This window comes from Manis pentadactyla, chromosome 7 (genome assembly GCF_030020395.1).
Source record: "Manis pentadactyla isolate mManPen7 chromosome 7, mManPen7.hap1, whole genome shotgun sequence".
Classification (NCBI taxonomy): Eukaryota; Metazoa; Chordata; class Mammalia; order Pholidota; family Manidae; genus Manis; species Manis pentadactyla.
The window spans coordinates 132,212,191-132,225,849 of NC_080025.1; the positions used below are offsets into that span (position 1 = coordinate 132,212,191).

A 13,659-nucleotide genomic window follows, 5' to 3' on the forward strand; every position below is an offset into this window, starting at 1 on the left:
AGTCTCAACTCCCCCTTCCCTTCAAAGCATCACTAAATTTTTGTTTTACTATCTCCCTCTTATTACTATCAATTCACTATTATGTCCTGGGTCAAATGAGCACCAAAAATTCTGCCACCCCACCGAAAGAGATTACTAAACTGCTTAAATGCCTGATTATAAAGCTTTCTGAACACAAAGTAAATTTTCCTTCTAAACAGACCAGGTAAAGTCCAAGCCAAAGGGAGGAAAGGCAAAAACCCCTATAATTAGTTACCTGTGAGCCTGCATATGATGTACTATTATTGATGACAACTTTATGTATTTTACCAAACTTCCCAAAATATTCTGGTCGTTTTAACACCTAAAAAAGAAGAAGAAATAAGGTATAAACTGCCCCCATTTTCATTAACTTTACCCTCCTAATGGGGACATACACTCTCCCTCTTCAGTGAAAGGAAAATAATTTCCAAGCTTTCTGATAAACATTACTACTTCTGAATTTTACTTTGTGTGGTTAACCTACAAGAAATCATCAACAGTGTCTAAAAGCTATTCTTTACTAACTAGAAACTGAGACCCACCAAGGTTGGTATTATCTATCTTGTTCTAATACCTGCACCCATAATCTATGGGATTTTACCTTCAGAATATTCTTAAACACAAAACACATCAAGCATCTTAACCACATTTTCATTAACAGATGGTCCTTATAGAAAATTACTTCTCAAAACAATGACCAAAATTAGGTATTAAACAGAAATAGAAACTCAAGAATGGACATAAGTAGAGACAACCTTTACTTGTAAATCTATTGTATACTGTATTTGACTTATCATATTAAAGCTTTGTTTATAAACTACAAATTTCAACTATGATAACACAATGTTCTTCAACCTTCTATGCTTTGTGATTTATCACCCTATGTGTACCTAATTACACTGATATGTCACACTGCAGCCAAGTCACTCTGTTCTTAAAAACATTGAATAGCTTTCCACTACCTTTAGGAACAAGTGCAAACTCCTTATCATGGTAAGCCCTTCATAACCTGGTACCACTTACCTCACTAGCCTCATCTCTCACCAATGCACTCTAGTCTTCACGCCAAACAAATCACTTGCAGACTGAGCTCTTTCTCACCCAGAAACATTTGTATAATTTCTGTGCCAGAAGTACTTTACCCCAAAGACAGTAGATGAATATATGTCTCTCAGACAAGGTCAGGTACTATCCTTGTGCCTCCACAGCACATAGCACTTTTCATAGCGCACTGCTACTTTTGTAAATAAGCAGAGACTCCTTTGCTATTGGTATATGCTCAGTACCTTACACAGGGCCTGGCACACTGCAGGTATTCAATAAATGTGTATTAAAAAATGGAACTGTCTTAGTTCCACTGGGCCTGGAACTGATGGGCCTCCATGCATTAGCAAATGGCCTATGGCTGAGAAGAAATGGTCTGCCCAGGCAAGGGAAACTCAATTTAAACTTTCTATATCAAGTTGAACATTGCAAATACTATGTGAACATAACAGTCAACTAGCAAAGTATTATTCTAATAAATTTAAAAAGTAAAGAGCATGAGGAACAGGCAAAGTTGCCTGCACACATTACCCACATAGTCAGTGTCATCTATTTACTTGACAGTGGGCCATCTTTTTTATTAACATAGAATATAAAAGGCCATGTGACAGAATTATAAATGCCCAGTAGCATGACTAATGTGTAAAATGTCTTCCTATATATTCTTTAGGAACAGTTAAATGCTCATGGACACTAGAGAGAAAATAAAAAACTTGATAAGCTAATGAAAGGATGAATGGATAAATGGATGGATGGATGAAGACAGACCGATCATCAGTGTTCCAATATATTGGAATAGTAAGACTGGAAGGGTTTTCTAGTCCTGGCCCTGCTATGAAATAGCTGTGTGATCCCAGGCAAGTCGCTCAGCTTCCCTGTGCCTGAGTTTCTCATTTGTAAAATGAAAGGGTCATGTCTTTACCTCATTTGTAAAAAGGTTGTGTCTTTAAAGTCTTTTAGTTCCTCAAATAAGCTGCTTTCTCAGATCACCACACACCTGGGACACCTTTGTCCGTATTTGTTGCCTAGTTAATACCTCATAATTCTTAGTTATTCTCTCCTTAGGGAGGCTTTTCACAGATGTCTATACTAGCTAAGCTCCCCACTGTTTTATGTTCCCAAAGAGCCCTGTACTTCCCTGTTTATAAATGCTTAGCACACTTACAAGTACTTAAATTCTGTCTTCTCTACAAGTCTGTAAACTTATTAAGGGTAGTGACTGTGCCTGGCTTGCTAAACTATTTTATCTCCAACATCAAAGTGCCTAAGACGTGGTAAGTATTCAAGAATTAACCACAGAATGAATGAATGGGTTTCCAACAAATCTAAAATTTTAGGGATTTAGAAGACCTCTACCTGCTATATCTTCTACTGATCAACAATGAATACATCTGACATTCTTGGCATGAAGCTTTCTGATGCACAAAAATTATTTTCAAAATAAGCTTGAAATTTTCCTAAGTGCTCCTGTTTCATTAATCAAAATTAAGTCAAATAACAAACTTCATCATCCAAAGTTAAGTAAATAATAGGGAGTTTCTTTGACTTTAAAGGTACACTAACAGTTTGAAACTTCCAGTTTTCTAATGAAGCTGACTTTGTTTTCTAAACTAGTAAGGTTATACAAATAAATTAAGAAAATTTTTAAGGATATTATCATTTAGAAGTAGGATTTAATAAATAAAATACTGGTCTCTGGGGGGATCACGGGAAGATGGCGGTGTGAGTAGTTCAGAGGAAATCTCCTCCCCAAAACATATATATTTATGAAAATACAATAAATACAACTATTCCTAAAAGAGACACCAGTGGATGCAGTACAACAGCCAGGATACATCTACATCTGCGAGAACTCAGCATCACAGGAAGGGGGTAAGATACAAGCCGCGGCCAGGTGGGACCTGAACGCTCCCCGACCCCAAACCTGGCGGGAAGAAAGGAGTCAGAATGGGGAGGGAGTGAAAGCCCAGGACTGCTAAACAACCAGCTCTAGAAATCCGCACCCGGAATGCAGACACAAGGTGCACGGGGTGCTGGATATTAGAGAAACGGAAAAGCAAAACCTGTGGGCAGGTCCCCGCAACCGGCGCCCCTGAGACAAAAGAAAAGTGAGTGCTTTCTGCAAGTCTTAAAGAGACAGGGAACCCATAGCTGGACGAAGATGTCCCGGCAACTGGGAATATGGGGAAACTTAGGCGCCCTAAACGGAGGCAGTGTAGCTCTGAAGCCCCTCACAGGACTAGGCAGCCTGCCAGTCATGCCTCCAACTGCCACAGACCCCGATACACGGGCCCAGTAGCAGGAGAGTGGGAGTGCACGCCAGGGGCGGAAGCACTAGAAGGAACCGAGAGCAGATCTGTGCGCCGCAGGGCTAGCCGGCAGTGGCGCGACCAAACAGCCTGGGCATGGCTCGCACGCACTGGCGGCAGTGAAGCCAGAGCCCGGTAGAAGCCTGCACAGAAAAGCCCTGCGCACACCGGCAGCGGAGCCAGAGGGAGCAGGCACGCTCCCGGGAGCCGACCAGAATCCCAGCCCAATGCACAGCTGCCCGGGCCAGACCCAAAGGCCGCTGCTGCCACACAGCTGCCCAGCAGGGTCGCTGCTAGCATGGAGGAGTGCACCTGGCGTGCCTGCCACTCCCCGCAGGGATCCGTGCTGCTCTGACGGACACCCTGCCCACAGCAGCTTAGGAGATTAACCCAGTGGCTGCTCCAGGAGTGCAGGTAGCCATCACAGGCAGCGGAGAAGGACAAGGTACCCAGCAAGCAGGAAAGGACTTTCTTCTCCCAGCTGACACACCTGCAACCTGCCTACAGCCACTGCAATCACCATGAAAAGGCAAAAAAATCTGGTCCAGACCAAGATAGTTACACCTGAGAAAGGATCTGCAGAGGCAGACCTAACCAGTCTCCCTTAAAAAGAATTCAAAATAAAAATCATAAACATGCTAATAGAGCTGCAGAGAAATATGCAAGAGCTAAGGGATGAAGTCTGGAGGGAGATTACAGACGTCCGGAGGGAGATCACAGGTATCTGGAGGGAGATTACAGAAGTGAAACAAACTCTGGAACGATCTATAAGCAGAATGGGTAAGAGGCAAAAGGCCATTGATGGAATAGAAATCAGAGAACAGGAATGCATAGAAGCTGACGCAGAGAGAGATAAAAGGATCTCCAGGAATGGAACAATATTAAGAGAACTGTGTGACCAATACAAAAGTAACAATATCCGCTCTATAGGGGTACCAGAGGAAGAAGAGAGAGAAAAAGGGATAGAAAGTGTCTTTGAAGAAATAATTGCTGAGAACTTCCCCAAACTGGGGGAGGAAATAGTTGCTCAAACTACAGAGGCACACAGAACTCCTGAGAGACAGGATCCAAAGAGGTCAACAACAAGACACATAATAATTAAAATGGCAAAGATCAAGGACAGGGACAGAGTATTAAAGGCAGCCAGAGAGAGAAAAAGGTCACCTACGAAGGAAAACCCATCAGGCTATCATCAGACTTCTCAACAGAAACCCTACAGGCCAGAAGAGAATGGCATGATACATTTAATGCAATGAAACAGAAGGGTCTTGAACCAAGGATACTGTATCCGGCACGATTATCATTTAAATATGAAGGAGGGATTAAACAATTCCCAGGCAAGCAAAAGTTGAGGGACTTTGCCTCCCACAAACCACCTCTACAGGGTATCTTAGAGGGACTGCTCTAGATGGGAACACTCCTAAAAAGAGCACAGAACAAAACACCCAACATATGAAGAATGGAGGAGGAGGAAAAAGAAGGCAAAGAAATAATCATCAGACTGTGTTTATAACAGCTCAATAAGCGAGTGAGGTCAGACAGTAAGGTAGTAAACAAGCTAACCTTGAACCTGTGGTAACCACAAATCTAAAGCCTGCAATGGCAATAAGTACATACCTTTCAATAATCACACTAAATGTAAATGGACTGAATGCACCAATCAAAAGACACAGAGTAATAGAATGGATAAAAAAGCAAGACCCATCTATATGCTGCTTACAAGAGACTCACCTCAAACCCAAAGACACGCACAGATTAAAAGTCAAGGGTTAGAGAAAGATATTTCATGCAAACAACACAGAGAAAAAAGCAGGTGTTGCAATACTAGTATCAGACAAAATAGACCTCAAAATAAAGAAAGTAACAAGAGATAAAGAAGGACATTACATAATGATAAAGGGCTCAGTCCAACAAGAGGATATAACCATTATAAACATATATGCACCCAATACAGGAGCACCAATATATGTGAAACAAATACTAACAGAATTAAAGGAGGAAATAGAATGCAATGCATTCATTCTGGGAGACTTTAACACACCACTCACCCCAAAGGACAGATCCACCAGACAGAAAATAAGTAAGGACACAGAGGCACTGAACAACACGCTAGAACAGACGGACCTAATAGACATCTATAGAACTCTACATCCAAAAGCAACAGGATACACATTCTTCTCAAGTGCACATGGAACATTCTCCCGAATAGACCACATACTAGGCCACAAAAAGAACCTCAGTAAATTCCAAAAGATTGAAATCCTACCAACCAACTTTTCAGACCACAAAGGTATTAAACTAGAAATAAACTGCACAAAGAAAGCAAAAAGGCTCACAAACACATGGAGGCTTAACAACATGCTCCTAAATAATCAATGGATCAATGACCAAATTAAAATGGAGATCCAGCAATATATGGCAACAAATGACAACAATAACACAAAGCCCCAACTTCTGTGGGACGCAGCAAAAGCAGTCTTAAGAGGAAAGTATATAGCAATCCAGGCATATTTAAGGAAGGAAGAACAATCCCAAATGAATAGTCTAAGGCCACAATTATCAAAATTGGAAAAAGAAGAACAAATGAGGCCTAAGGTCAGCAGAAGGAGGGACATAATAAAGATTAGAGAAGAAATAAATAAAATTGAGAAGAATAAAACAATAGAAAAAAATCAATGAAATCAAGAGCTGGTTCTTTGAGAAAATAAACAAAATAGATAAGCCTCTAGCCAGACTTATTAAGAGAAAAAGAGAGTCAACACACATCAACAGAATTAGAAACGAGAAAGGAAAAATCACGACAGACCCCACAGAAATACAAAGAATTATTAGAGAATACTATGAAAACCTATATGCTAACAAGTTGGAAAACCTAGGAGAAATGGACAACTTCTTAGAAAAATACAACCTTCCAAGACTGACCCAGAAAGAAACAGAAAATCTAAACAGACCAATTACCAGCAACGAAATTGAATTGGTAATCAAAAAACTACCCAAGAACAAAACCCCAGGGCCAGATGGATTTACCTCGGAATTTTATCAAACATACAGAGAAGACATAACACCCATTCTCCTTAAAGTTTTCCAAAAAATAGAAGAGGAGGGAATACTCCCAAACTCATTCTATGAAGCCAACATTACCCTAATACCAAAACCAGGCAAAGACCCCACCAAAAAATAAAACTACAGACCAATATCCCTGATGAACCTAGATGCAAAAATACTCAATAAAATATTAGCAAACTGAATTCAAAAATACATCAAGAGGATCATACACCATGACCAAGTGGGATTCATCCCAGGGATGCAAGGATGGTACAACATTCGAAAATCCATCAACATCATCCACCACATCAACAAAAAGAAGGACAAAAACCACATGATCATCTCCATAGATGCTGAAAAAGCATTCAACAAAATTCAACATCCATTCATGATAAAAACTCTCAACAAAATGGGCATAGAGGGCAAGTACCTCAACATAATAAAGGCCATGTATGATAAACCCACAGCTAACATCATACTGAACAGCGAGAGGCTGAAAGCTTTTCCTCTGAGATCAGGAACAAGACAGGGATGCCCACTCTCCCCATTGTTATTCAACGTGGTACTGGAGGTCCGAGCCACGGCAATCAGACAAAACAAAGAAATACAAGGAATCCAGACTGGTAAAGAAGAAGTCAAACTGTCACTATTTGCAGATGACATGATATTGTACATAAAAAACCCTAACGACTCCACTGCAAAACTACTAGAACTAATATCGGAATACAGCAAAGTTGCAGGATATAAAATTAACACACAGAAATCTGTAGCTTTCCTATACACTAACAGTGAACTAATATAAAGAGAAATCAGGAAAACAATTCCATTCACAATAGCATCAAAAAGAATAAAATATCTAGGAATAAACCTAACCAAGGAAGTGAAAGACCTATGCCCTGAAAACTACAAGACACTCTTAAGAGAAATTAAAGAGGTCACTAACAAATGGAAACTCATCCCATGCTCCTGGCTAGGAAGAATTAATATCGTCAAAATAGCCATCCTGCCCAAAGCAATATACAGATTCGATGCAATCCCTATCAAATTACCAACAGCATTCTTCAATGAACTGGAACAAATAGTTCAAAAATTCATATGGAACTGTCAAAGACCCCGAATAGCCAACGCAATCCTGAGAAGGAAGAATGAAGTGGGGGGGATCTCGCTCCCCAACTTCAAGCTCTACTACAAAGCCACAGTAATGCAAGACAATTTGGTACTGGCACAAGAACAGAGCCACAGACTAATGGAACAGAATAGAGACTCCAGACATTAACCCCAACATATATGGCCAATTAATATTTGATAAAGGAGCCATGGACATACAATGGGGAAATGACAGTCTCTTCAATAGATGGTGCTGGCAAAACTGGACAGCTACATGTAAGAGAATGAAACTGGATCACTGTCTAACCCCATACACAAAAGTAAACTCCAAATGGATCAAAGTCCTGAATGTAAGTCATGAATCCATAAAACTCTTAGAAAAATACATAGGCAAAAATCTCATGGACATAAACATGAATGACTTCTTCATGAACATATCTCCCTGGGCAAGGGAAACAAAGGCAAAAATGAACAAGTGGGACTATATCAAGCTAAAAAGCTTCTGTACAGCAAAGGACACCATCAATAGAACAAAAAGTTATCCTACAGTATGGGAGAACATATTCATAAATGACAGATCCGATAAAGGATTGACATCCAAAATATATAAAGAGCTCACACACCTCAACAAACAAAAAGCAAATAATCCAATTAAAAAATGGGCAGAGGAGCTGAATAGACAGTTCTCTAAAGAAGAAATCCAGATGGCCAACAGGCACATGAAAAGATGCTCCACATCGATAATCATCAGAGAAATGCAAATTAAAACTACAATGAGATATCACCTCACACCAGTAAGGATCACCATCATCTAAAAGACAAACAACAACAAACATTGGCGAGGTTGTGGAGAAAGGGGAACCCTCCTACACTGCTGGTGGGAATGTAAATTAGTTCAACCATTGTGGAAAGCAGTATGGAGGTTCCTCAAAATGCTCAAAATAGAAATTCCATTTGACCCAGAAATTCCACTTCTAGGAATTTACCCTAAGAATGCAGCACTCCAGTTTGAAAAAGGCAGATGCACCCCTATATTTATCGCTGCACTGTTTACAATAGCCAAGATATGGAAGCAACCTAAATGTCCATCAGTAGATGAATGGATAAAGAAGATGTGGTACATATACACAATGGAATATTACGCAGCCATAAGAGAAAAACAGATCCTACCATTCGCAACAACATGAATGGAGCTAGAGGGTATTATGTTCAGTGAAACAAGCCAAGCAGAGAAGGACAAGTACCAAATGATTTCACTCATATGTGGAGTATAAGAGCAAGGGAATACTGAAGGAACAAAACAGCAGCAGAATCACAGAACCCAAGAATGGACTAATAGTTACCAAAGGGAAAGGGACTGGGGAGGATGGGTGGGAAGGGAGGGATAAGGGTGGGGAAAAAGAAAGAGGGCATTACGATTAGCATGTATAGTGCGTGGGGGGCACGGGGAGGGCTGCGCAACACAGAGAAGACAAGTAGTGATTTTACAGCATCTTACTACGCTGATGGACAGTGACTGTGAAGGGGTATGTGGGGGGGGCTTGGTGAAGGGGGGAACCTAGTAAACATAATGTTCTTTCTGTAATTGTAGATTAATGATACCAAAATAAAAAATAAAAAATAAAAAAAAATACTGGTCTCTGGTCTTCCTGGCCTTTCAAGAGCAATAAATGAGAGAAACCACTGTTGAAGAAAATTCACTGACCTCTCACCAAGTAACAATGATTTCAAAAGTATAAAACCAATAGAGTAATTTTCAGTTACATGTAGACTCATAATTAAGTTATTGGAATCATTTTACTTGAAGTGGAAGTAAGAAATCTCTATAAGTAAAATAAAACAAATCAGATTCTAAAGAAAAGGCAAGAAACTTATAATCCAAACATTAGATTGAGACTATGGCTTAATTTTATCCAGCCTTCAGGGGCTGCTCTGTATGCCTCAGCTGACCAGATTCAGCGTGTATTAACAAAATCCAGTACATCCACATCCAAAATAAAATAAAAGTCAAAATAAAAGTTCCATTAAGGAGTAGAAGTTTCAGAAATACAAAAGCATATTCTAATCAATAAGATTAGTAGAAGTAAACAAAGGCTGGTAAATAAATAAAAGAAAAAATTTGCAGGGGCTGGTTAGAAAAAGGCAGAGTTGAAAAAGGTAGACACAGAAGGGTTGATGCAAAACTGTAAGGGTGTTCATTGTCAAGGGTGAAGTGGAATTCTGCCTGCCTGGGAAGTTAAGTACTAACTTATAAAAAGGGACAACTGCCTGCTGAGGTTGAGTCATGGGCCTATAATGAGCTCTCTCCTTAACATTTCTTATTGAAGAAATCTTTTCCTGTATAAACAAACTCTAGACCCATCCCTTTGTCTTTGGAAAGAATCTAGTTTCCTAAAGATCATATAGCAACATTAATGCCCGCATCCCTGGACCTAGGTCCAAGTAATTCTTGAGCGGCTCCCATGTTTACTGATAATGATGGTGCCTTCTTAGTAAGATCTCCGTGACTTTCTCCTCTGCTGATCCTGAAGCCCACCACAGCCTCAATGAATAGTAAATCCACCATCAGTAAATACGTATTACTCTCTTTATATTGATTTAAAAAAAACTAATTTTTAGACTCCTTTAATTTCCTCCTTCTGGGACATTTAGCCAAGTCCAAAAATTCCCACCTCCCTACACATATTCACTATAATCCTCCCTCTAATTGACACCATGACAAGCATTACTTCAAACTCTTCTCAAGGAGTACTGGCAGATGTCCTAAATGAAGCTCTTTCCTACTGAAGTAAACACTCTGGCTGTCAATCAGCTTCTATCTGCATTCCCATTTAATTTACTCAGCATCTCCTGGTATATCAGCAATGAAGAATTAGCTGATGTGCACGTAAGGGCATCAAGGAACGTTATGAGTTACACTACTATAACAAGGCTGGTGATGGAAGGCAAGGAGAGAGGTCATAAGCAAAAAGGTTATCTTCCCTGATTTCAAACAAATGGCAAAAATCCTGGTCCATTATTTCCCTGCATTGAATTCTCTCCCCCCAAAAATGGCTTAAAAAGAATGAGTAAAGAATTATGAAACAGTAGAGCAGCAATTCTCTAACTGTTCTATAACCAAAAATAACTATTTGGGGAGGATTTTTTAAATTTCAGATCTCTAGTGGGTTTAAGTAACTGCATCTCCACTGGTGGTCCTAATATAGCTACAGAAAAGAGGAAAGAAACAGAGCAGTCATGTCATGTTAGGCTTAACAGCAAAACAGAACTGTAATCCAACTTTCATAAATTATTAGCATTCACTAAAGAGAACTTGAGAGATCTAGTTCAACTGCCCAGTTTTACACCTGAAGAATATGAGGGCAAGGGAGATAAGACACTTGCCCATGATCACAACTGGTCATTGGTTTCCTAGCAATTATTAAAAAATCATTTCCCATTTTCTCCTAAGTTTTAATATTTTCAGGGGAATCCTGCAAGTGGGCAGGCTCATCAGTTATTTCCAAATTACATAAGCAAAAAGAAAAAAATGTCAAGTTGAGAAGGAAAACAGAAAAGGTCTTACCTCTGGGTCTGCTAGGCGCTGAGACAGACCTACAACAAAGACGAGGTTTTTTTGTACAACACGTACACTAGCCAAATGTTTGCGATTTTCTGATATTTTCTGTTTTCTCTCATTTTGTTTCTGTTTTTTCTCATTCTTTATCCTCTGCAGTTCTTCCTGGGAAAGTGGTTTATAAACTGCTGGGTCTTCTGGATATGGCTTTAAGCATAAGAAAAACATAAAAGTTAGCATTAAATAAATAAATAGAAAATATGAATAACAATTATCAAATTCTGGATGATATGTATGTGGTTATTATATCTCCCTTTTTCTGAATCTTCTAATTGCTTAAAATATTTTTTATTTAATAGAAGTTAAATGTTAGATAACATAGTTTTAAAACTGTATTTTTTTAGAGCTTAACAGACCACTTCTAGCACTAAAACTTAAACCACCTCCAAAGGCTCTAAAATAAAAAAAAATACCCTATAGTGCCTACCACATACTTTACAGGAAAATTAAGCTTCTAAGATGCTGTATAAAAGGCAAAGAGTATAATTTCTCTCATCTAAATATGGGTTTATATATTACGATCAACAAATATTTAATAAAAGCCTACTATGTGCTAGAAGATTATTGAAGTACTTGTTTTTTAATACATTCCCAGTCTAAGAGGGGCACCGATGGGCAGATAAACAATACAGAGACACTCTGGCTCAAGAGTTTGAATCCAGTTTCAACACTTACTAGCCAAATGGCCTCAGGCAAGTTTTTAATCTATGCTTCAATATTCTCTTAAGTAAAATGAAAATAATTTTAAAGGCTACTATAAACTAGTACTCATAAAGCAACTATTATTGTCACCGTAATCCCTCAAAAAAATACACTTACACTGTTGTAAATTTTTTCGGTAATTATATGATCATTACAATATTGTTTTCATTCCTACTGCTAATGTCAAGGCTAGTGGTGGCCTGATTAAGAGCTGTGCACCCATACTGCCTGGCTTTGAATCTTAGTTCACTCTTTACTTTCTGAGAGACCTTGGTTAACGTATGTGACCTGTCTGTATCAGTCTTCTCTTATGTAAAATGAGAATTAAATTACTTTACTAAGAGAGTTTCTGTAAGAACTAAAAAATACACCAGTAAAGTGATTAAAACTGTGTCCTGCACACAGAACTCAACAAGTCAGTTACTTTTACTTCTAATAAAAAATAGTTAATAGTAAGTAAATGCAAGATGGGACACACTAAATACAATCATAACTAAAACTGGATATGAAGCGATCCCAGAAATGGGAAATTGTGCCTATCAGAATACAGGAGTAGAGACCAAAAATAATGCCATTAAAAGAAGAAGTGGAAAGCCCCCAAAAGCTTGAAATCTTGTTTTTCCTTTAACATAATAGTTACTTTCACCTTTTCATACCTAAGTAAAAGACAAAAATAAAAACCCTCAAATTTGTGAATGCACTCAGATTAACACTGAAGGCAAAGTGAGTTTCCCTTTTTGTTCTTCAATTTCTACTAGTCATATCATAAGGTCTTCAAAAACCCTGTTCTGAAGTATTCAGGTGTAACTCTTAGTGGTCCTGTAGGATGTATACACCCATACCACTCAATTCACATGTTTAAAAAGCACTACCTTCTAGATAACTGGTCTTATTTGGCATACTCCCAATTTACCTATGATTGGGAGGCATATAAAAGAGCTAGCTCAGAAATTTACCTGACTTTTGCATGAATAAATAGTATTGCACATTTTAGGAGCTCAGTATTTGCCAAATGAACACCAACCTACTCTCCAGAACAGAACTATAGCACTGGTAACTTTCTTAAAAAGACAAACAAACTTATTTTCAAAACATTCTTGCATTTTAATTTAAGGAAACCAAATGAGTAAAGATCTATTATAATTAACTTGATTATTTAATCAATGATGTAACTACTCTTCCCCATTTAAGCTTTCTCTTTCTTCTCCACTTACCCCTGTGTACCTATCTCCTTTCAATCTTTATCTATCTGCTCAATTTTAATCCCATGAAGTTACTAGGAGCTGTAAAGGCAAAGCATAAAAAGGAACTACATACAAACAGACTAAGATACCTTTCCATAAGATTACCTTGATTTTTCATTTCTACATGGAAAAACCATTTTCTACCACAGGATTTCTGGATAGCCCTTTTGGAATGTTTATTATTAAGTTTACTTGAAAGCTGTTGCCCTTCACTAACATCTAGAGTGGTGATGAGCCACTCCCTGAATGAATCAAGCACATGAATTGCTCCTAGCTCTAAAGTATGGTCACAGACCATGATAAGAAAAACTAAAAATTGAGAACAGCACTTTGAAAAATTTTAAAGCATATTAACATTGCCACAACATTCAACTACGTTATCAGTGAACTCTTTGCATATTAAGATATTACCATGGTTGTTACTGAATTTAGCTGGTGAGGCAACATAACGCAAACTGGGTACTAGGCATGCCTAACAGGGCCCTGTATCAGTCCAAACAGTCGGGGGTCGGGGGTGGGGTAGAGAGGGTGGAAATCTAGTTTTTCATCAGACAGTCTGAGAAACACTGAT

At 38.7% G+C, this 13,659-nt stretch overlaps 1 protein-coding gene across 7 annotated transcripts in view; it reads right to left on the reverse strand.

Moving 5' to 3' along the window:
• Window positions 1–13,659, reverse strand: part of CNOT4 (CCR4-NOT transcription complex subunit 4) — a 131,345-nt gene that overhangs the window by 55,164 nt on the left and 62,522 nt on the right. For all 7 annotated transcript variants that reach the window (XM_036905536.2, XM_036905540.2, XM_036905535.2 and 4 more), the window contains exons 3-4: window positions 11,092–11,289; window positions 257–343 (exon numbers count right to left, since the gene is read on the reverse strand). In XM_036905536.2, coding sequence (XP_036761431.1) covers window positions 257–343; window positions 11,092–11,289 — 285 coding nt within the window. The remainder of the gene's footprint in view (window positions 1–256; window positions 344–11,091; window positions 11,290–13,659) is intronic.